General features: G+C 32.6%; 2 protein-coding genes and 1 non-coding gene across 9 annotated transcripts in view; 2 read left to right on the top strand and 1 right to left on the bottom strand.

Moving 5' to 3' along the window:
• LOC114944381 (uncharacterized) overlaps positions 1-18,106 on the top strand; it is a 34,604-nt gene extending 16,498 nt beyond the window's left edge. For 4 of the 7 annotated variants that reach the window (XM_085486565.1, XM_085486563.1, XM_085486562.1 and 1 more), the window contains 19 exons: positions 715-884; positions 8,535-8,785; positions 11,114-11,199; positions 11,350-11,548; positions 12,314-12,681; positions 13,403-13,628; positions 13,762-13,910; positions 14,085-14,120; positions 14,408-14,502; positions 14,589-14,762; positions 14,965-15,162; positions 15,244-15,513; positions 15,591-15,764; positions 15,852-16,050; positions 16,139-16,365; positions 16,431-16,650; positions 16,868-16,988; positions 17,052-17,263; positions 17,457-18,106. In XM_085486565.1, coding sequence (XP_085342691.1) covers positions 822-884; positions 8,535-8,785; positions 11,114-11,199; positions 11,350-11,548; positions 12,314-12,681; positions 13,403-13,628; positions 13,762-13,910; positions 14,085-14,120; positions 14,408-14,502; positions 14,589-14,762; positions 14,965-15,162; positions 15,244-15,513; positions 15,591-15,764; positions 15,852-16,050; positions 16,139-16,365; positions 16,431-16,650; positions 16,868-16,988; positions 17,052-17,263; positions 17,457-17,611 — 3,423 coding nt within the window. In that variant the 5' untranslated portion in view covers positions 715-821 and the 3' untranslated portion in view covers positions 17,612-18,106. Of the gene's footprint in view, positions 1-714; positions 885-8,534; positions 8,786-11,113; positions 11,200-11,349; positions 11,549-12,313; positions 12,682-13,402; positions 13,629-13,761; positions 13,911-14,084; positions 14,121-14,407; positions 14,503-14,588; positions 14,763-14,964; positions 15,163-15,243; positions 15,514-15,590; positions 15,765-15,851; positions 16,051-16,138; positions 16,366-16,411; positions 16,651-16,867; positions 16,989-17,051; positions 17,264-17,456 lie in introns of those variants that run through there. The other 3 variants (XM_085486564.1, XM_085486567.1, XM_085486566.1) reach the window with 3 other exon arrangements.
• A 683-nt stretch (positions 18,107-18,789) lies between these two features.
• Positions 18,790-19,703, bottom strand: Svip (small VCP interacting protein). The gene is made up of 3 exons (XM_029320272.2): positions 19,629-19,703; positions 19,147-19,311; positions 18,790-19,056 (listed from the first exon to the last, which is right to left on the bottom strand). The coding sequence occupies exons 1-3, from the start codon at positions 19,692-19,694 to the stop codon at positions 19,042-19,044; spliced, it is 246 nt and encodes an 81-aa protein (XP_029176105.2). The 5' UTR covers positions 19,695-19,703; the 3' UTR covers positions 18,790-19,041.
• Positions 19,704-24,678: 4,975 nt separating this feature from the next.
• On the top strand, positions 24,679-24,841 carry LOC114944415 (U1 spliceosomal RNA). Its single transcript, XR_003822179.2, has one exon. It is a non-coding gene; the product is annotated as a U1 spliceosomal RNA (small nuclear RNA).
• Positions 24,842-25,093: the final 252 nt, after the last annotated feature.

The raw sequence follows: 25,093 nt of genomic DNA, 5'->3' as shown, positions 1-25,093 counted from the left end.
AATTTCCTTCCTTTGTCTACCTGTCTGAACGTGATTTACTTACACATTTATGGACCGATTTTCATGAAACCGGTATCAAAATTTTTCTTATTTTCCGGGTTTTTTGTTTTGTTCTTTTTTTTTAAATTTAATGTCAATAAGCACCCAATTCTGTCTCTTTGGAATCTAAAATAAAACAGAAATGAGAAAAGAAACGGAAACAAAACGTAACATTAGAAACATTTCGGTATACCAATTTCATAAAGATCGATCCCCAAATGTAGAATTAATTCGCGGTCAAGCAGACAGAACACCTAATTTTCTCTGTAAAAAGCCACGTAAGATCACCACTCTCCGAGGAAGGAGGAAAATTTGTTTACCTGTTTCGCGAAAATCGATCTATAAATGTACGAGTAATTCATCGATTAAACAGAGAAGAATAAGAGATATAAATAAAAAAGAAGGTTATACACCGCTACTCGCGCGGGCCGAAACGCTAGTTAAGCAATAATAAAATCCTTCGCGTAAAATTAGCAGCCATTAGTAGAAATTCAGACATCACTGCAAGTTAAGATCTACCTTCTTTCCACGTAGTTTCCTAGCGCTAAACGGAGTCGTTTAATTCCCACTTTATGTTCATCTCAACTGCACTCTGAATTGCGCTTAAATTTTCTCCACGGTGTTATGCGCGCACATAACATCTCCAACATTGAATGTATATTTTCTGTTCTTCAGGAAAGCGCGAATCCAACGGAGGCGGGAGTCCTGCTGGTAATTGGCCGTCTTCGACGGGGGGTCCAGTCAGACCCCTTAACAGTACCGGTGCGTCGGGGAGCACCAACATGACACCTGACGATCCCGCGCCCGACGAAGAATTCGCCCTCGCGATCGCACAAAAAGCACAGGTAAGCACTGCTTGTCAAAGGGAAGAGAGCTTTTTGCTCGGTCAAGCTGAATAATAAATTCTTGATAGCGGGACAATATATATGTCGCTCTCCTGCCGAGTCATTTCCTCGCCGGAGTTGAGAAATATAGGCCACGATAAATGTTTCCTCGCACCTTCTCGCACCTTCTCTCTCTCTCTCTTTCCGTGCATACCTTAAGTCGAAACCTTTTATAAACTCGTTAGTATGCAAATGGCAGTTCTGAGAAAAAAATTATTCTCCGAGTTTGTCCTTAAAAATGTATCGAAACACTGAAGAACTGGGGCTAGATTGGGTTTTATCGGGGAAAGATTGAATTGAACCGACACGAGGAGGAAAATTAAAAATCAAATTATTATTGAAAAATAATTAATTAAAGTTATTAATTGACATTTATTTGACGTCGCGTTGAAAATGTCAATTAGAATTTTTAATTAAAATTCAATCAAGAGTTCGTATAGGGGGAGAAAAAAATTAGGACAAGCGCTACAAAGGTATAATAATCGCGTTGAAATGCTCGCGTATATGAGACTAACTCGGATATACGTACTATAATTTCTCCCGTGGAATGTTCCTCGAGCGCAGGTAACCTATGTAATTTCAATGGCCAGTGTCCCCGCGTGTATACGGCGGATACATTTTTCAAAGGAACCTACGCGAGCTGAATCGTCAATTCCGTAAAAGCGACCGTGAAGCACAATGCTCCGTGAAGAAGAGAGGAGCCGGAACGACGCGATGCGATGTCCCGCGTTCAAGCGTGTTCGCGATGCATACAACGTACGCATCGTTGAACGCTCGCTGACGTCGTTATGGCTATTGTCGTGGAACTCAACGATTTTTTTAACGTTCGCTTTTGTGGGTTTTCAAGTCGGCCTATTTAAAGCCTCGAGTGGCTCGTTCGCGGGAAAATATGTGACGATATTTATTCAGCCGATTTCTCCCTCTCATAATCCCAGGGATTATTTGTCGATTTACCCTATTCCGAATTTTTTATTTTAATAGAATCTATGGATCTGTGTTATTCGTGTGACTGAGAAATCAATTGTGATTTGCGAGATTTCGCAAAAAAGTAGAATCAGTTGGAAAATGAAACAATACGAAAAGAAATCTCGTATTTTTATGAGGAAAAAAAGAAGTACAATAAACTGGGGAAACTTATAAGAATTGTAATTAAAATAAATTTAAATGTATTTTTTGCTTATTGAATTTGCAGTAATTCCATATGTAGTTTCGTTTCGTTGTTCGTGTTTCACGTTTCGTGTTGATCGAATTGAATTTTGAGAAGAAGAAATTTCTTTCATGCATGGACCGTGTCTGAAACTGCATAAACATTGTTTACATACCATATAATGATTACCTTGCGGAATATATAAATCATCCTGGAATTTTATTGATCTTAATTTTAACATAACTTTAAATATAATTTTCATAATTTTTTGATAAATTTAAATTTTTCTCAGAAAATTTCGTTAATAAATTCCAAAATAAAATTTTGAGAAAGTTAAATTTCTTTAAGGAATTGAGTGAAACTAATGAGACTTTGTTGCTCGTTTGTAGTCCCAAATTTTGCCGCTTCGAAGATACGTCTATTAAAATAGAATTTATCGTAAGTTTTGGTCTAATTAATTCTCTAGATATAATTTAAATACTCTAATAATTTTAATATTATTATTGTATTATGATATTATAATTAATTATCACGGTTCTTTGTTCTTCGAAATGTTCTATGGCATTTTATTTTATTAAAAAAAATCAATTTTTTTCAATTAGATAAGAAAATAGATAAAAGATGAATAATTAAATACCTCGAAGCCTTTATGAAAATTTATGGATGCAGAACTGAAATTATAATGTGGGAAGTCATTGAAGTAATACTTTCCGGCATGGAACTCGTGGGATTTCTCGAGCGATCTTTATCTCGCACTCTTTTCTAGTTACTCTACCGAGAGTAATTAACACTCTACTTGAAAACAGAATCTTTCAAGATAAATTTCGAACACGTGCTGTATTCGAAAGAAGCCGATCGCGTTTAAAAACGTTCATTTTTTTCATACACATAAAGATTTCAACATAAGTGTTTGCGAGATGCAAGCGATCTTACTGAATATACAAACTTATCACATCGCCGCAGTATTTACCTCATTATGATCTAATTAATGCAAATAAATCGTAGAAAGTGCTTCTTTCTTCGTAGATAAGGCAATTTATCTCAAAGAAATCGATGCATCTCGACTCGGTTTTTTCACACGGGGCATGTCTCGCGCGCAGAATCTCTTCTACAATTAAGTCGCTTCTCTGCGCGTAAACGTCATAAATTATGATGCAAGAGTAAAACAATCTCGCCGATGATATTTATTTCGCCGTAATTTCGTAAATGGGAAAAATACAGCTTGCGACGAGAAATCCGGCTCTCTCGGAATATTTTATGAGAGGCCGGAGTACGCCTCTCTTAGCATTGGACAACTTTCCAATTAATGAAACGTTACGTTCTTGACGGAACAGGTTGAATTACTATTGCGTAAGGGGCGCATGTTGCGCGCGACAGCGATCTCGCGACCTCGAGAGGATATCGAGAGGTACCTCATTGCGTTAATTTCGCTCTAGTTAATTTTAAGAGCGGAGCTCGCTCAACTCGCTTCAGAGACATGAAATAAATTCTGCGAAAATAACATCTTCGAGAGCAGAAAATAATCGCATATCTACATTACCTCTTACATTATAAATTAAAAACATTTCGCCGCGGAACGTCTTCATTATTATACTTGTTAATCATGTAATATTATAATATGATATATTGGATATCGAAAAATTATTAGAGCGTCTTGAAGGATTAATTAGACCAGTTTACGATAAATTTTTCCTTAACGGAAATATCTCTCCTTTCTCAGGTGACATTTATTATCATATTTCGGTATATATGATGCTATTCGAATATGCTTTTATTCGATATCAAGTCATATTTTCTTTTCTTATCCTCACCGAAAGAACTATATAAAATTCCATAAAAAACGAATCATAAAGCCTTTTATTTCTTATGCTTACGATTTATTATTCAAACACGAGGTTAATGACGCTTTTCGATGACGTCAGAGAAATTTTTTCGACGTTACACGCGACGTCGCGTGTATAAGCACGCAGGGATCATGTCCTACATCCTAGCAAGACGAAGATACGACATCTCGAATGTGTCGCGTGACATTGCTTTCACTTCGCAAATCTGAGGACAAAAATATTTTCCGAGAATATTATTCTGAAATTGCGATATACATATGTGCACGGTTTTATCATCCCAAGGTATAATTACTGTTAATGATATGCTGCGAATAAATGTACGGACGGACTGTCATTGCAAAGTTTCTTTCTCATATCGCTAATGTCTCTTTATGTTGCAATTGAATACGACAAGAATGCACCTATAGTGCACCACGTGTCTGTATTTAGTTCACTAAATAAAGAATATACGAAACGGAAAACAACAAGAAGAAATTATATTTTACAATTTCGCGGATAGCTTTTGTAAAATTGAAATAAGAAAAGTATGTGCATTTTATAATAAAGAATTAATTAATTGCGTCTACATTAAATACGATTCATCCACACATATGTATATCTTTTTTTTAATATATACTTTTTTTAATTTGTTTTTAACATTTTTACAACTAAGTGATAAATATAAGGCCAACTTATCGAGCTGAATATTCGAGATGTTCAGTCAACTACCATTTATTACATGTATAAATTATAAAACTACAGTCATTATATTATATTAAAACTAACGCAAATTAACGCAAATTACAATCATTCTATAAACGTTTCGACCGCACGCGGTCTTCTTCAGTATAATTATTGAAAAATAAATTCTTACAATTCACATGATATCGAAATTTAATTATAGTTATTCAGAATCGAGAGTTTTTGAGCAATTAACGCGTGTTTCAATCACAGATCAATCAGAAGACTAGATAGTATGTTGTACAAGTTCAAAACAAATGCGATGAGCATTGAAATTTTTGATTTGCATAGACAGGTAGAGTCATTACAAAATAGGATTTTTCATCTCACTAGCGGGTTATTTAATCGTTTGCCTGTACTCGCGTGGAATAGAATTTTCGAACATCATAACATTGCTTTTAAAAATTGCCACAACAGATTGGTTACTGCACACGAAAAGAAATTCAATTGGCTTAAGAGAAAACAATACTACAAGTATATCAACAGCATCAAACCTATAGATATACATTGTTCTTTACATTTTGAAACTTCACAACCGACGAAAATATCACAAAATTCTCTCAGGGCAATCACTAATGATGCCAAGGAGATCAATATACACATTGAAGCCAATAAATTTCTCAATGATACAATTAACCCTTTGGAAAATACTAATAAAAAATGGTTTGTTAATCTATCCAACACAGACATTCCGCCTAACGTATCTAATCTGTTGCAAATGGGTGATAAATTTTGTCTTCCGAATATTAGTAAAAAAACAGCGATACATGAATTTATCAAGGACATAGAGAGTAATAGCAAACGAAATAATATTAATAATCTCACAACGATCAGAAATATCGCGGTTCCAAAATTTGCACAACTTCTTAACACGAAGGATAAAAATGACGTAAGTCAACAAAAATTACTTGGTGCACACAGAGATTTAATAAAATTTTGTAAAGACAATCCGAATGTTCTATTCACACGCGCGGACAAAGGTAATGCTACGGTCGCGATGGATAGATCTTATTATATTAACAAAATGGAAAACGTTTTAAAAGATGTCAACACTTACACTATTGTCAAAAAAAATCCGTGCAAAAAAATAGAGAACGATTTGAATGGTTTGTTGAAGAGATGGCTTAAGGAAGATTATATTTCAAAAAACGAATATTATAAATTACGTTGTAGTGATTCTCTCCTTCCAAAAGCGTATGGATTACCTAAAATCCATAAGGAAAACTATCCGGTTAGAATCATAGTTTCATCGGTTGATACGGCTCTATACTCGCTGGCTTCGTTTTTACAAAACACCTTACGAACTAGCCTACCCAAAGCGAAAAGTCATATTAATAATAGTTTTGATTTGTACAGCATATTGTCTGGTAAAAAGATTGATGAGAATGATAGGATGTTTTCCTTGGATGTGGTGTCTTTGTTTACGAACGTTCCTCTGGATCTTGCGATTGACGGTATTAACGATAGATGGGATCACATTGGAATAAATACTAAAATACCGAAAAACGAATTTTTGGGGGGTATAAAATTCATATTGACTTCTACATATTTTACATTTGATGACATAATTTATAAACAGACGTTTGGGACCCCTATGGGGTCACCGTTATCACCCATTATTGCAGACCTGGTTATGCAAGATCTTGAGGATACAGTTCTCAAAGCGTTGAATTTGGAATGTTTGTTTTATTTTCGTTATGTGGATGACATAATAGTGGCCACCTCTATGACTAATATGACTCAGATTGTGAATAAATTTAACAACTATCATGAAAGACTTAAATTCACGGTCGAACAAGAGGTTAATCATAGCTTGAATTTCTTAGATTTATCACTTAAAATTATTAATAACAAAATATATATAGACTGGTATCAAAAAGAAACCTTCTCAGGAAGGACGTTATCATTTTATTCAAACCACCCATTATGCCACAAAATTGGAATAATATATAACCTTGTAGACAGATGTCTATTGCTATCACATCCACTATTTTTTAATAAAAATTTGGAGTTAATTATTAATATACTCAGAAGCAATGGTTACCCTCTTGATCTGATTTTTAACAAAATTAATCATCGGATAGAACACATCATATCTAAGGGGAGCATTTTAGAGAGACAGGCCAACATAGAAAGAATAAAAAGTATAAGAAATGACTCGGTTAATAAAAAATTCTTTGTCATTCCGTATATAGATAGGGTCTCAGAAATGATTGTTTCCTCGGTGAAAAATAAAAATTGTATGGTAGGGTATAGATGTCTCAACAAACTGGATAATATTATTAAAGCACAGAAAGATAAAACTAAACATCCATGCAATTCGAATGTGGTTTATAAGATCAGTTGCAATAATTGTAATGCATCTTATGTAGGCCAAACAAAGAGGCAATTGCAGACGCGAATAAAAGAACATAAAAATAATATTAGGTTGGACTCAACGAAACATTCAGTAATTTCTGAACACATAATAAATGAACATCATACTTTTAATTGGGACAATGTTAAGATCATGGACAACGAAAATAATTATTATAAAAGACTCATTTCTGAGATGCTACATATCAAGGAACAAAAAAATGGACTAAATTTAAACAAAGATACTGAGTTACTTAGCGAGTCGTATTTTGATATTTTGGATATATTAGCGAACAATAAATAATAATAGGACAAATAGGACATTAACGAGTAAAACATAGATATTAGATCATATATAAACACGCACGCTCTCCGATCAAGTAGAGTTTAAAATGAGCTGTCTTTCTGTATTGTTGTTTGTTAAGTGTCATCCTTAATAACTGTTAATAAGTAGCAAAATTGTCAAGAAGAACGATGATAGGTAAGCATACTACCAATTGTAGGGAATATATATTATAATTTGGACATACGTTGATCGGTAATTTCTTATAAATCGCAGCGCCTACGGTACGGGTTAATTTCTCGCATATTAACGATGAAATCATCCGAGATCTGAACAAAATCAGAGATCATATCGAGGCGAACATTGTTGGACAGGACGGATTGAAACACGCGTTAATTGCTCAAAAACTCTCGATTCTGAATAACTATAATTAAATTTCGATATCATGTGAATTGTAAGAATTTATTTTTCAATAATTATACTGAAGAAGACCGCGTGCGGTCGAAACGTTTATAGAATGATTGTAATTTGCGTTAATTTGCGTTAGTTTTAATATAATATAATGACTGTAGTTTTATAATTTATACATGTAATAAATGGTAGTTGACTGAACATCTCGAATATTCAGCTCGATAAGTTGGCCTTATATTTATCACTTTGTTTTCAATACACGAGCGACACTTTGTATTAATTTATTTTTACAACTGTTTCTCCTTTTACATTTTAGAACGACGTAAAAGAAGAACACATAATTACTTGATTATTGACTGTGAATTTAAATTCGAAAATGTTAAATATGCATATAGGATATATATATATATATATATATATATATATGTGTGTGTGTGTGTGTGTGTGTATTTTATACACACCGAGACAAAAGTAATATTCTCGAATTAGAGATCGAACGCAATGAAAATAATTCTAAATGAATTCGCTATAATATAAGAATGAAAATGGTTCTAATAGCAAGGCCATGATAAAATATAAAATTAATCAAATGTTTTTGCACGTCACACGCATTATCAAAAATTAATTATCTCATTATTAAGCGACAGAATAATTATAGAATTGATTCGATCGTCATTAACATCGATGTTAATACAACGCGCATTTCGAGCGCGTTACGCTCGACACTCGATTATCGCCGAATTAATGCGACGCATGCGACCGGGGCGGTCCCATCAGGGCTCTCATATTTATTTGATGTATGCAAATGCATGCGCGCACGAATGCACCGGATAAAATGTATCTCTTTGCAGAGAGACGCAGAGGCAATCCGTACCGCTCTGTATCTCGGAGTGGCACTCGCGATCACCTGGATAATAGGAGCGGCGGGACTCTCGTTGGCGTGGCTGGTTCTGGTCTTGGCATTGGCTGCGACCGTCGTTAAGGCAAGAGTGTCCCGGCTTCTTCAGACGGAATTGCAACATGAATTGGCCAGGTTACGTAGGAGACGGGCTTTGTACAAGGATGAGACCGCCGAGTGGCTCAGCCTGCTCCTCAATAAGTGGTAAGTACCGTTTTCAACAGTTATCGATGACTCGAGAAAGGCTAATTGCGAAAAAGGGACACCTGGTATATGTTAATGTACCATCTGCTGTATCCTTTGTTAAGACGTGTCACTTATTTGAGTTGCCTCCAAAAGCGTATAATTATTGTTGAGTCAGTTATATTGTACAAAGAAATTCGTATCTACGTCTTTTTTTATTACTGGCACACATTTTTGATAGAAAAACCAACTATTTAAATATAAAGTGATATTTAATTGTTATATCATTTTATATATTAAATTGTCCTTATTTTTAAAAAATTATAAAAATATTTTCAAAAAGAGAATTTTAGAAATGCAACGAAAAATGTAATAAAATATATACATTGTTATTTTCTTATACATATACTTATAAATTATTTTTTCGTATAGCTACCGTAGAAGCTGTAATATATACACTCTCAATATATCTAAATCATACACATATATATTTTATATAATATATTATAATTTATAATACACGCATATCGCGATTGTCCTCGTATCGGATGGGTGAATGAACTTCTCTCTCGTTTAAGAACGAGCACTACATATATTGTAAACATACCACATTCCTACCGCACGTGATGTATGTATAGATGTAGCCTTTCACGTTTCTGTTCCTCGTGCCGCGAATAAAATCCTTGTCCGTCGTTGCTGCTGACATATGTCGAACGAAATGATTTGTCGATTCTAAAATTGACGTGATTAAATAAATCATCAGTAAAATATTATAATGGATTCTAAAAAATCATTGCCAGCTGGATTCCACATCAATTTTAATCAACTACAGACGTAAAAGAGAAATCGAATATAATTATATACATAAACTTGTTATTTAAAATTGCAAAACATATATTTTTAACAATTAACTACTGACTACTTGTTGGAAATAAAAATGTTAATAAAAAGATGGTCTAATAATGAAAACGGAAACGTACAAATAAATTTATGATGATTAACTCTAAAAAAAATTGCGCATTAATTATCGCGCGTGACTTCTAATTAGGCTGTCCTTTCACATTCTTTTTAATAAAAGGCTGTCAAGATTTCAAAATTTTGAAGGTATTTATTTAGAGAAAAAATATATACATATACGTATAATTGTGTGCACGTTTAAGAGCAATTATTTTCACGCACGACTCGTTTCCTCGTTTGTCAGTGGCTGAAAACGACTAATGCGGCAGGCGGGAATAGGCGAGGAAAGAGTGCTACTTATTTGGATAGTTGATAGACCTGTTCGAGGCATTCCTGAACTGCCGGCTCGGGGTTCTCACCGAGTGGCGAGGATATCTACATGAGGGAAAAAGCGATGAATTCAGCGCGACACGTTATATACATGCATTGTACGCGCATAAAGGAAACAAATGTGGAGGACAGAGACGGTGCGGAGCGATCGCATCGGCGTTTATTTTATCATGTAGAAAATGTACGAACGTACGAAAGAATTTCTATAGAATCGAACGTTTCATAAAAAATTCCGTAGAATCCAAAGAGCATGTACAATAGACCTTATTTCCGTACACGTGCGATAATGTTCTGAAACAAACATGAAATAGTACCAAAATTTCGTTTCAATTCTTTGATTCGAAGAAAATAGTAATAATATGAAATTAAAAATATAAATAATAATTTTTAAAAAAATTATAAAATATATAAATATTTATTGTAATAATTATATTTAAGAGAAAAGAAGAAAATATATATGATATTCTAATTTATATTTTATGAGAGAATTTACGATGAAAAACGTGAAGACATCAAAATTGAAAATGACAAGATGTTATCACTGTATCCTAAAAAATGACAAGTGCGTGGGCACGTGTTAATCCATTCATCTGCAATCTCGTTTTTTAATCTATTCATAAAAACCCGCGTGGGCTGTCGAGCATTATATACGAATCGACTCGTTGTCGATGGGATGTCAATTAGAGATAAACTCTGAAAATAACCTACTTCTCATGATACCAAACCACATTACAAGTACACATTTTTCATGCTCGAAAGAGCGCTTTATCGTAGTAAATCTCGCTATTCGCTTAATTAAACTGAATATTTCATGAATCGTATCTTATTACGTCGCTCTTCGAAATATCTTTTCGCAGGTAATATACATGGAAGAAATTAGCAGGAATTGAGAATATTCTCTGCGAAATAGATTTAATAAGTTCAAACGAAAGCTAGTATTTTTAATTAAATCCAGCCAAGATAATGGAATGCAAACATGCAGATGACAATAAAAATGAAATTATAGGATAAGATGAAAGGAAATTCTTTCTCTCATTTATATATTGAATATTATTTCTACAGGTGGAGATTCAGCGCCGCCAGTATTTTTTCCTTGGCGAAGGAACGATTGGAGCCTCTCCTTAATGAAGCTAAACCCGGTATACTAGGTAAGGACATTATTAAAAAATAATCGATCAATTTGCACAAATAAAAAAGAAACTTTGAAAGAAAAAACTTGCGAAAGAAATTAATAATTAAGCACTGAGAAAAATTCTAAATTCATCGTTGATTTTTCATAAGAGATCCCCATTTGTCAGGTCCATTAGAATTACGCGAACTCACTCTCGGCGAACAAACACCGTGCATCACTCGCGTGAGAACACTCGATTGCTGCAGCGACGATGACCTTCCCAGTGGACATCATTCCGGCCAAGCTAAACTATCCATCGAAGCCGACGTGCGGTTGGACTGCGAGCAGTTCCGCATGCTCATCACCACGCGGCTGTTTGGTAAAGGGTGAGAGACAGATGAAATCTTTGCTATTAATAATTCTACAAAATTATCTCTGTATTTTATCATAATTTTACGCAAATATTGTTTTATCTTTTGCATTTTCGTTATTCATAATTTTGCTGTAATTATTTAGTCAACATTGATTTTATATATAGAATGTTCCCTTTTTCCCTTTTTTTATTCTGAATCACTCTAAATTATTTTTAATTGCGGAAAAAATGAGCTATCATAGCTAAATTTGAGCTATAATAATATTTTTTGCTAATATTTTTTAGCTACGCAGAAAGAATTTTCTTGTAGAATTTATCCTGAAAAACATTATTATATGTATGTAGTAAAGAGTGTCTCTGATTAATATTTATATCAATAAAAAATATTAACATTTACCACAATATATTCGAACTAATTTTACTATATATGTACGTATTAATATTTTTTCTTGTGGTAAATATTAATCGGAGAAACCCTTATAAAATTCTTCCATATCATATATTGTCCTATGACTTTCAAGATAAATTCTAAAAGAAAATTCTCTTAGTGTATAGAGTTCTTCGTTAAACTATAGCTAAAAATATTAGTTAATTCCCACAATTAAAATTTAGATATGATAGCTAAATTTTAGACTGTAATATAGGACTAGCGAAAATTTAGCTACGGTGACAAACCTTTTTCATATGATTCATCACTATCGCGCGATTCCTAAATTAATTTTCTGTCTAAAAAAAAATTGCATAAATGCGTTTTTAAAAAATAAATACCTCGTGATAGCGTGGGGATGGACATTGATCTGGCGGTGGAAAAGCTGTCGTTATCTGGCACGATTGTCATCGATCTAACGTTAAACACGTCGGCACCTTTTCCGCACGCGACCGGGCTCAGCGTGAGTTTCCTGGAAAAACCGGATGTCTGGTTCAGCGTAAGAATTCTGCGAGCGGTGCAGATGATGGAGATGCCATTGATCAAGACCTGGATTCACGCGGTGGTGACGGATGCCCTGGCCAGCTGGCTGGTCGACCCGGGTCATCTGGAAGTAAATTTAAGGGCGCGTGAGCGACCGGGTCCTGGACTGGATTCCGTGACCAATTCCATACCACAAGGAGTGCTCACCGTTGTTCTGTGCCAGAATGGTTGTGCCGGTAAATATTTCTTTAAAAAAGATCCCCTTATTTACTATACAGGGTGTCTCAAACTCAAAATTAATAGTAACTTGTTAATGCAGATTCCTGGGATTATTCAAAGACGAAAATTATTTTCTTCAGTTAAATTTCGAGGGAGACTATCGTTTCTTGCGCGTTCCGAATTTTTGCCATCATGTATCTTCGTAATTAAGTCTTAAATTAAAATTCTATTAAAGTAAACTTAACATGAAATTAATAAAAGAATGTGATTTTGTTAATATTTTATTTCCATAAGGCTTAGTTTGCGAATAACCCTTATTTTCAATCGCTTATAACTCGAAAATTATTGATGCCTCGACATTTTCGTTGAGGAAAAATCGTCTCTAAATTATCCCAGGAATCTGCCATTTACAGGTTTACTACTAGTTCTGGGACATTCTGTATTTATTAAATTATAATTATTCGTATTTTTAAAGAACTAAACCGATGAGAATTCTTCTTTCTTCATTTTACATGTACATATCAAAGTGAAAATTGAAAATAGATTAGACTAAAAATTTCAAAACACTCGAAGGTAAAATTTCCTTCTAACATGATCTGAGTATATAATTAAATCGTGCGTTTTACCTTATCGTATTATCGTTAAACACGCAATTGTTATATTGAGATCGACGCATATTATTATGAAGTATCATCATTAATAAAGTTGCTAGAAAGTTCTTAATGAGTCTTTCTCCAGCAAACGTTGCCGATGAGGTGAGATGGCTCGTGGTAACAATAGGCGATCAAAGACGAATTACCTCGAATTTGAGCTCCACGTGGACCGAAGATGTGTCTTTCTTAGTCGGGTCATTGGACAATGAGAGGATCACCATCAAACTGAAAGCAAAACGGCTCGTTAGTACCATCACTTTGGCGCAATTCGAATTGGCATTAGGAGTCTACGATTGGGAGAACTCGCAGATGTAAGCATTGATCGCATTTAATTATACAAGCTATAATTAATGCTACTTTCTTCAGTTTTATGCTATTATTAATATGAAATTAAGTTTCTTATCGATCTTTAATATACTCATTAATGCATTTATCTTGATGCAGCGTTGAGACTGTGTTGCAACAGAAGAAACCATCCCGTAATAGCGTTAACATTCCGAATATCAACGCGCGATTAGAATACACTACTCTTCCACATTTGGATCCCGAGTTACCACAGCCAGAATTAATAGCTGATAATATGCATCTTGCAGGTATATATATACATAAAAATAAATTTAATTAATAAGATATTAATTTAAAAATACGGAGAGAAAGTATTATTTTACTCGATCAATTATATATGGATTTATTCAAGTTGGAACGAACATGCTTTTATAAAATATTTTTTTCCGCGATTATCAATATGAAATATGAAATATTTTCAGTGCCGCGAGACTTTTGCCACAAAGTGCACAAAGCAGGTAAATCTGATTGAGATATCGAGTGACGAATGCGAGTTTGAGCATGGATTTATGTGCAATATTTTTTTTTATTGAAACGCGCTATTTAACTAAATGTGTGTACGCTTGATTATTTTATTGCCGAGATATTCATCGGGTAGTAAAGCTTTCAGATATGTCAAGCTTTGTATTTTATCATTCGCTTTGTAGCGTAAAAATTCGTAAAAGTTGTGGATGTATTTTTTTTGTAATAATGACGAATGAGAGGAATTTTAATCTTCATGCATTAATTAATGCGTAATTTTTAGGAGTATTGGTGGTTTACATTCACTCCGCTGACAATCTTAATGGCGACGTTGCACAGTGTAATCCATATTGCATGTTATTCAACAATCGGAAGAAGGTAAAGCCATTTATCTATCGAATATATTTTTACAATATTTGAAGCTACATCCATGTGTGAATTATTGATGTTGTATGGATTTTTAGGTCAAAACAACGCATTATATTCGTTCGACCACGTCCCCGGTTTGGGACTGCAGAGCGCAATTTTTAGTACAGGATTACACTCAAGTATCGCTGAGCTTTGTCATCTATTCATGGAATATAGCGAAATCAGTGGATACGGATATGCTTGGATTAGCGATGCTATCTCTATCTGAGGTAAAATCCAAATAGGTTTTTTTTAACAAACTAAATTTAGCGCGTCAAGTTATATAAGATTAATAACCTCCGCAAAATAAGATTAATAACCTGCGATATTAATTTAAATCTGATGTCAATTTAAAATAGATTTATTTATTCTTGCATTAAACTCTTTAATATTACTATTATATTGCGACTGAAAAATAATGTTCTATTAAAGGACACGACGTGGATTGTCAGAAAGGAACTTATACTCAGTGGCTCCAATATTGCTTCTTCCATGACAATCTCCATTCTTTTTTATCCTGTCAAAAGCATACAACAAGTGGTTAGCAGTCGCAGAAGCAGCATAGTTCCAACTACGTTGGATGACGAACCAAAAATCAAACGAAACAGTCTACCGTGGATGCAACAGGCTGTAAATTGATTAGAAATCTTGTATTTTTTTCAGAAAAAAATGTTCAAAAATATTCACTTAAATTTTTCAAAACATTTTCAGAAATTGTTATTAACGCACAAAGACGTTGATCCCGCTTCCTCCGATATATCGAGTTTACTTTCCACCGGAAGTGGTTTGATGGAAGTGACGCTATTGCGCGCGAAAGATCTCGTTGCGAAGGATCTGAATGGTTTCAGCGATCCTTTCTGCGAACTGAAACTAAACAACGAGACAAAGTACAAGAGCAGCATAAAGAAGAAGACGCTGAATCCTTGCTGGGACGAGAGTTCTATCATGGGTTTGCCGAAGACCGGAGAAGCTTTAGATATCGTAATTTTATATATTTCTTTTTTCGCTAAAATTGTCATTAGAAGAATAAAGGAGCTGACATTATTAATCGGTTACAGGTATTATGGGATCATGATACTTTTGGCATGAAGGACTACCTTGGGAAAGTATCATTGACTCTCGATGATATCAGAAAGCTATCAAACAGCGATCAGTCCCATTGGTTTTCGCTCAGAGAAACCAAAACGGGATCTATAGAGCTGAAAATTAAGGTCTTATCGGAAGAATGCGAGGTAACGAGCTTATATCATATTTTTATTGTGCTATTTTATTGTTTTATTCTGGCAATAAATTTCTACTTGCGGTTTTATTCATTCTAGACGCAAAGTACGTACGCAACCAGCAACGTCAGCGACAATTCTTCTCGTCTAAATACCGAGCCCGACTCCTTGTCGAGTATTGTGCGAAGGCCTTCCATGGAAAAGTCAAAAATACGTCTGCACTTGGATCCAGTTATACCACCACCGCCTCCACCACGCACTGTCACTCTCTTAAAACCGACTACATCCAATCAGTCCGGTAATATTCACGTCGTTTTTTCAATCAATGTCATATAATAGATCATTAAATATAATTTTCTTATAAAAATTCGATATTTCGTTTATAGATAAGATCAGCATCACCAGTAAGGAGTCCAACGATATAAACGGAACGTCGAGTTTCTGGATTCCGAAAGTTATCGCAGAATCCGCCGGTGTTTCCGTCGACGAGACTGAAACCACCAAAGTAATCGCAGAAAGACGTGCTTCCCATCACAGTTTGACCCCCAGTCCGGAACAGAGCTTCGGCAAGAAGTTACCACAGTACAACAGCTTTCGTATGATGAAACAGAAGGTAAGCGCGAATTGACTAGAAATCGTGGTAGAAATCTCAGTTTAAGGTATTTCGTGTAATTGTAGGTGAAGAGAGGTTTAAAACTTCGTAGATTCCGTTCGGAAGTAACTATAGAGGATAAGAACGATAGTAAGGGCATCACGTTGAGCTTGGAACCCAGAGGCGGCGGAGAGGCCGACGCCACGGAACTTCTCTCGGAATCTGGTCTAGCACACGCTGTATCCCAACCAGATATGTTAGGCAGAATAAGGCAACCCAGTCCGCGCTTGAGATTAAGGCCGAACGGTCAGTGGATAAGATTAAAATATCACATCATTATGTGATATTTAAAAATAATTTTTATGTAGACATTTTTATTATAGACCTTTGTCTCTTGTTGTTCATTTGAACTGAAAAATATACATATATTAGTAATAAGAGTTTATTATAGAAAAAAATATAATTGATGTTTTGGAAACTTGAAGTTAAAATATAAAATATATATGTATAAATTAATTTTTAGATTTAAAAATTGTCAATGGCACTAGAGAGAAGTATTCCGGGGTGGAAGGAAAGGTTCTCCAGGCGCAGGGTCTCCATGTAGCGCACATTGCCCAATTATACTGTCGAGTGAAGCTTCAAACGTAAGTGTACTTAACACGTTGATGATGAAAATTTGCACAGATGATTAAATTGAAAATCTCCAGGTGTACCAGTCCCGATAAGATCGTATCACCTAATGGTGGTAAAACTATCGCGAAATCGCGATTACTACCGGCTATGCCTAATCCTCAGTTCAGTATAGATTTTCATATAGACGGCGATGGCGTACCGAGGCAAGCTTTATTAATATTTGAGATCAGGAGTGCCAGCAAAGAATTGTTGGCCAGTCGGCGTATAACTTTACACGAATTGCTAGGTATTGTTTAATTTTTTTATACGTAAGATATATTTAATTGTACATTAAAATATAATTTAATGATGAATATATTATATATAATTTGTTTTATATGTATATATGTAAATTGAGAGATTTTATCTATATATAATTAATTTTATATTAATTAATTTTAATTAATGTTATAATTAAATAATTGTGTTCAAATCTGTAGGAGTGTCCGCAGCTAGTGATGAGATTCACACGTGGTTAGCGCTAAATAATGGCGCCTCATTGGAAGTACAAATTGCTCACGGAAGGGAGCTTAAGAATAAGTCGGCGAAAAAGTTATTTCGTTCTTGGTCGGTACATCGGATAGGCAAAATATGAAATTTAAAGAAAATCAAATCAACAATCTCCTGTTGTACATCTATTTAACATATACTAATAAAACTGTAAATCTTTTATTCTTCGAGGAAGAATTAAATTTCGAGAAAATGAATTTCGTGCGCATTTTTTGTAAGGACAAAGAAAATTATTTTTACAAATAATATCAATTATAACCATATATATAACCATTTAAAAAAATTATAATAGAAGAATTTTTGTGTGGAAAGTTTTTTCCAGCTACGTCTATTGAAACTTCAACAGCATTTCTTATAATGTTCTTCAATCTTTTGTACGATTATATTGATGAAAAGTTTCTAATACATAATTTCTGACAAGATTGTATAAGATAAATTATATATATGTATGTGTGCGTGTATATGTTAAGTCCTAATTTATGTATATTAAGATTTTTCTAACATTTGCAGAATATGTAAGAACATTAAAATCAGCGAGAAATATTCTCGAATACCATTTCATTCATATAATTGTAATTTCTGATATTTTACATTTGTACATTTACATGTATTGTTATTTCATATATATATATATATATGTATATATTTATACATATATGTATATAAAATAACAACATATATAATACATTAATAATAATACTAATAATAAATGTATATTTTGTATTATCTCAAATATATATTATAACATTCTAAATATATCTATGTTATCAGAGTTTAATTAAGAAATTGTGCCTTGTACATCACACACAATTACTAAATATATTATAAATATAAAATTTCTATTTTATTACATAAAATTTTCATACATATAAATAATTATATATATTACAAAAACGACAAATTTTTAGTCTTGTTTCTCGATTTTTTGTAAGCGTAAATACTTTAAAATTTGAAATTCGCAATCGCAAAAAACGCAATTTTAGTAAAAAAAAAAAAGTTAAAAATGCATAAACATTTTTTCATTATGTGTGCTCTATTCATTATAATAATTTATTGCAATTTACGTAATTACATGTAATTGCAAACATAAATATTATATAATAATTTAATATACGTATATATTCTCATTGGTAAGAAAATAGAGAACTTAATATTATTAAACAGATATTATATTTAACAGTTAATATTATTTAACAAATTGAAGCAAAAGTAATTAAGCTTTCAATGTAATATAAAACTTTACAATATTTGTAATATATATGTGTATATATATATATATATATAGTTTCACAGCTAATTCTTTCATTGAATTAATATCCAAAATCTAGCTTATCTTCATAACTTAATTCTATTAAATAGTATAAAATAAGATTGCACTTGTGTGATTATATCAATAGTGTTAGTGACATTTGTCTCTTTTTTTGGTCGACAAAATATTATACGAAATATTTAATACCTTGTGAAAATCAATATACAGCCCATTTCTATTGCACAACACTCATATCTCTTCTTAGGTTAGTTTACCTGCCACTAAAATATATCAAGGTTTTTATTCTTATCCCAATATATAATCAAATAATTTAATGGAGCAGCAAAAGCGTAACTGCTTGACGTTTTTACCTTTAAAGTTGGTTGCGCACTACTAGCAGCTTCTTGTTCCCGTTTTTCAAGTTCCATTGCTCGTCGCTGTTGTCTTTTAACAGATTCTATATCTTTTATACCCCTTTGCTGCTGCTCAGCTATTCTTTTCTCAGCAGCCTCTGCTTGTCTCCTGCGTATAGTCTCCTAAATAAATAAATGTAGTCTACATAAGATTAATATGTTAAATATATAGTTAACGGCATAAGTTTATATATTTCATAATTATTGATCTATCATACAAATTATAGCAGAGTGAAATAAACAAACTAAAATAAACTTGAAATCAACTTTTATTAGAGCTCAAGCAATAAATGAAACAATTATTTCAAAGAAAAAGAAGAGAAGAGGAAATTGATTAAACATGACGCAATGATATAAAAACATTATATGCAGCTAAAGTATTAATATTTTATGTATTGTTATAAACCTGTACACAAACACAACCAGCACAGAAAACATACCCGGTCTGGCGTGAGATCTTCATACGACGATGATTCTTTGGAACAGAGTCCGCAACAGTTACCCATGTTGATACGTCAAATAAATCTTATAGTCGCTCGAAGCTTGCAGAATAATTGCTATTAAATTAATTTAACTAACGCCAGACAAAACATGTATGACAAACGCAGAGCAATGGTTGTTGGCTGCTTGGATCAGCTGTGCGCTGTGCCTATACGATGATACGCATGCGTATAGTGATTGGAGTAGGGAGACTACTTGACATTCATGAACAAGAAAGAATGAGAGAATACGTTCATTCAGTTTGATAGCTATTTATCGAAAGAAATTTATCTTATTTCTACTAAAAAGATTTGTTACTGCATTTTTTTCATACATTGACAAAAATTATTAAATTAATACATATTTATTTTAATACTGTCATGTGTCATATAAATCATATATATATTTACTAGCTTCGCGCGGTCCTCAAAGCCTTTCTATTCGGACCGCGCTTCGCGCGGTCCTCATATAGCCTATATTAAATCCGTTTTAACACAACAAATTAATTCTTTTTTGTATTACCGCGAACTACTTCCACATTTGTTGTCTGTCAAAATGTTGTGTATAAAATATCTGGGAGAAAGAAATAGATAACATAGTAGTCATCCACAAAAAAATTTAAACATTTATTTTGGTTAATATATACTTTAAATATTTTTTTTATTACTTAATTATTATATCCTTTTTTACATTTTACTCAATTTTTTTTTATTTCTAATGTACCCACCGCTAACACGCTATTATTAGCTCTCATACAATATCATAATTCTTCAATTTACAAAATTTCCCTGTATATTACATTTTTTGTAAAACATTTTTCACTTTCTTCAATTAAATGTCCTTGATTGCTACATTCATCAATTTTAATTTTTACACTTTCTCTTTTTGTTGCTCTAGAAAATGCCACATAAAATTGACCATGAGCAAATACAGGATGTGGCAAATAAATTCCAATTTTTTCTAAACTTTGTCCTTGTGATTTATTTATTGTCATAGCAAATGACACTCGAATAGGAAACTGTCTTCGTTTAAACTTAAATGGCAATTCCAAATCATTTGTAATTAAATCTATCCTCGGAATCATGACAATTTGTCCTCGAGCAGGACCTGTTATAACTTCTACATAAATTGTATTATTTTTCAAATTATCCTTGCACTGGGGACGGTGGAAAATGTTCATAAGGTTTTCCAAAAGAATTTTGTGATAAAACTAATGCTAATGTAAATGGATATCCCATCTATCAACGTAAGAATATTGGAATAAAACACATCGTTAGAAATAAAGAAGTGGTGTGACCAAGTCAATAAATGCGTATGCACATGGGTGCATGGGTGGATAAATAGAATGATAAAAATTTGTTAAAATCATAGTAGCCATCCCCGACAAAGTTTGAGTACAAATTTCGAAAAAATCTGTGAATAAATGTGTGAATGCGTAGGTGGAGGTGTAACACTTGAAAAAACCACATCGTCACCATCTCCACAAAATTTGCAACATTTTGGTACCAATTTAAAAAAAATCGGTTCATAAATATGCGATTGCGTAAGTGGGTGCGTGGGTGGAGGCGTAAACTTAAAAAAATAAAACAGCAGTTTTCTCAGAAAAGTTGCAACATTTTGGTATCAATTTTGTAAAAATTGGTCCATAAATGCGCATGCATTTGTGTGAATGCGTGGGCGGGTGCGTGGGTTGAGATGTAACACTTGAAAAAACCGCATCGTCGCCATCTCCAAAAAATTTGCAACATTTTGGTACCAATTTAAAAAAAAATCGGTTCATAAATATACATTTGCGTGGGTGGGTGTGTGGGTGAAGGCGTAAACTTAAAAAAATAAAACAGCAGTTTTCTCAGAAAAATTTACAACATTTTGGTACTAATTTCGTGAAAATTGGTCCATAAATGCGCATGCGTGTGGGTGAATGCGTGGGTGGGTGCGTGGGTGGGTGCGTGGGTGGGGGTGTAACACTTGAAAAAACCGCATCGTCGCTATCTCCAAACAATTTGCAACATTTTGATACCATGTGTTCAGAAATATTGCAAAAAAAGAAACATACCCTCCTCTGAGAAAAAAAAAAATTAAAAAATTAAAAAAAAAACCCCACAGCAGCCACCCCCGAAAAATTTGCAACATTTTGGTACCAGTTTCACGAAAATCGGCCCACAAATGCGGAAGTAGTTCGCGTACATACATACAGACAGACGGTGCTTATATATAAAGATTGCTTTGAAAAGAATTTATATATATATATATATATATATATATATATATATATAATAAATATTTATTCATAATTAGTTTCAAATAAATGATTTATAAAGCAGTTTTATTGAAATAAATAATATTTTTATTTGAATTCAATAAGTTTTTTCAATATTTACTTAAACTTAAAAAATTAAATTAAATTAAAAAATTAGAGCAAAATATTTCTTATCTCATATTTTACTTCTGTCAAATATAGTTCAATTATTTTAATTTTATTAATCATACGTGAATATTTGGTAATCGAGTAATCCTTTTATGTTATAAGACATTGTCATAAAAGTATATTATATATAATACTGCGTTATATATATGCATTAAATATTAATAGCATGTCGTAATAATTTTTTCTATCTTATAGAAAAAAATTATGGTAATATTTTATGGCAATTACATGCAAAAATCAATGATATTTAGGGCAATTTTTGTGGTGTTTTCTTATTATTTCAATTCTAATAATTTTCGGATTATTTCAATTTCACGCGTCTATATTATCGTGAATCTTTTTTAATACCATCGAAGAACGAAATATATTGAATTTTATCTGTGACTAAAACATTATAAAAAAACGTATTACATGCGTGTTGTTTTTTTTACGAGAAATCCTCTCTTTAAATTTTGTACTACAAAAAAAAACAATTGTGTGTTTTAAAGCAAAATGTGCTTTGTATTTTTAATATTTTTATGTAAAATCACAAATATGTGAAAGAAAAAAATCATAAAATGTACATCGTCTTACTGTGATATCCACACAACGATGTATATGTCTTCTCTTATTAATGTCGGCGCAGCTGGCGCGAACATTGTGAAACGGCCGACAAGATTGAGAAAATTAATTGTCGTCTTCCAAGAGAGCGCGTTTCATCTCCAGGAAAAGGGACTACGGATATCGAACAACGTTATACGTTGTTTGCACGTGCGATTAATCAACGTTCCCAGCTGCTCTGGGATCGAGAATTCAATTCGATCGGTCCACACTTTCCTTTGGAATCTGTCTTCGTCTCGAAAAATACTATTTTTTTCATCTGATGCGATTCTCTGCCAAAAATTCTCCAAAGAACTTTGGAAATTATTAATACAGAATATTGTTGACGAATATCGTTGCTACACTATATATAAAATCCGAAATACATTTCTATATTATTTAAATTTTAAAATATTAATTTTCATTATTTATTATTCATTATTTATATTAAACCTGAGTGAGAAATGTTTTTCTAAAATATTTGCCTAAAAAAACATTAAAATATCAAAAATATACAGAATAAATAATATAATAATGATTATTATATTACATGTAAAATAACAATGTCATTATATAAGTTTTATCAATATTTTTCATTTATTAAATTAATAATATTTTTAATTTAAATTATAATAATATTTTTAATTTAATAAATAGCACATTTTTTTCCTGTATGTGTATATATACTGTATGTAAACTTTATTACTTAATGTACACATTATGAATAAAACATTTATAATTGTATAATGTGGCGCGCATGTTAAAAATCTGCGACATAAAGAATGTAGATTAAATGAAAAATGAAAAACAATTAAGGTATACCTTTTTTCAATGCCTGGATCGTTAGCATCGTAATGCGTGTATTAAGTAAACATTGAAAAGTTTTTATGTATGCGTACCTAAACTCTAACGACTTTTCTCATCGTAAACCGGTCGGAGCACGTGCCTAAGGTTGGATAATAGGAAGCAAGAAACAAGAGGGAATGAGGAGATTATGCTCGTGGCAATTATAGAACATGCAGCAAACTTTTGCAATATCTGTATCCAACTTTTATTGCTTAATACAGACTGCGTATTCTGGGAACGTGAGTAACTTTTTAATCTTAGTCTGCTCGTACTTTAGCATTCTCGTATATATTAGCTATTCTAGATACCATTCGATCTTCATTATGAATAACATTCTCTGAGATTTGTTTCATGTAATTTTTAACCATTTATTAATTATATATGTATATACTTATATTTAATTAATAAATGGTAAGGGTTAAGATATTACATGAAACAAATCTCAGAAAATGATATTCATAATAAAGATCGAATGGTATCTATAGAATAGATAATAATATAATAAAATTATATAAAATATAAAATATGTTTAAATAATGTTTTATTTATTAAATAAAAATATTGATAGAACTCTCATATTGATATTATTATTTTTCATGTGTAATATAATAATTATTTTTTATCATTTCCACATATTTTGATGTCGTTTTAGGCAAGCATTTCTTTCTCAGAAAAACATTTTATTCCGCGATTTAATAATAAGTAATGAATAATAATTTAATATACATTTATATAAGATACAATTAATCTTTCAAAATTTATTTGTATTTGTATTTAAGAGATAATTTTTCAACAGTTTAAAATTTAAATAAATGTTAAATGAGTACAGCGACTAATAATTGCATTTGAAATATTTAAAATGACAGAGAACATAAAAATTATGAGAATGTAACTTTGAATATAATAAAAAAGACAAATATAGTATATTTTACATGTATATTAATTTCGCATACATTAAAAGTAAAACAAACGTAAAATATTTTTCGAATAAATGACAGATCAATAATCTCTTTACAGGATAACTGAACTGCGATAGAGAGACAGAGTCTGCCGTAGTTCGTAAAGTCATCGCTAGGCTTCGCAAGCGATGAATCGATTACTCGTATTTAAAATACGTTCCGAATGGGGATAAATGGAGGCTCGCTCGGAACGAAAGCATACTTACCTGGCGCAGAGGCTACCGTGATCAAAAAGGCGGTTCCTCCAGGGTGAGGCTCTTCCATTGCACCACGGCTGAGCTGACCCTTGCGAATATCCCTAATGTGGATATCTCGGGCGTACAATTTTTGATAGTCGGGACTGCGTTCGCGCTATCCCGGTGATAAGTTTATTACAAACAGAAACATCTTTCAGGATTACTCACATTAACTATTTTTCAAATTAATAATTTTTTTTTATTTGTCTCATTCTAGAAAAAGTTTTTCTTTCGCTTCTTCGTAAGTAGAATATTTTTTTATTTTAATGTTATAATGTGTTCTACTACGAGGATGCCAGAGATATATCGATTCTGTGCATATATGCAGTTCAATTATTGAAAGATGCACTGGTGGTGCATCTCTCTCGAGGGAAGAG

Source organism: Nylanderia fulva, unplaced genomic scaffold (assembly GCF_048542155.1).
Source record: "Nylanderia fulva isolate GAGA-0341 unplaced genomic scaffold, ASM4854215v1 Scaffold45, whole genome shotgun sequence".
Lineage (NCBI taxonomy): Eukaryota > Metazoa > Arthropoda > Insecta > Hymenoptera > Formicidae > Nylanderia > Nylanderia fulva.
The sequence above is the reverse complement of the archived record's forward strand: the minus strand, read 5'-3'. Positions and strand labels throughout refer to the sequence as shown.

Coding starts and splice junctions, on each gene's coding strand:
- Svip (XM_029320272.2), bottom strand. CDS start 19,694: ATGGGTAACTGTTGCGGACTCTGTTCCAAAGAATCATCGTCGTATGAA. Junction 19,312..19,628: donor AAGATCTCACGCCAGACCGG/GTATGTTTTCTG, acceptor TTATTTATTTAG/GAGACTATACGCAGGAGACA.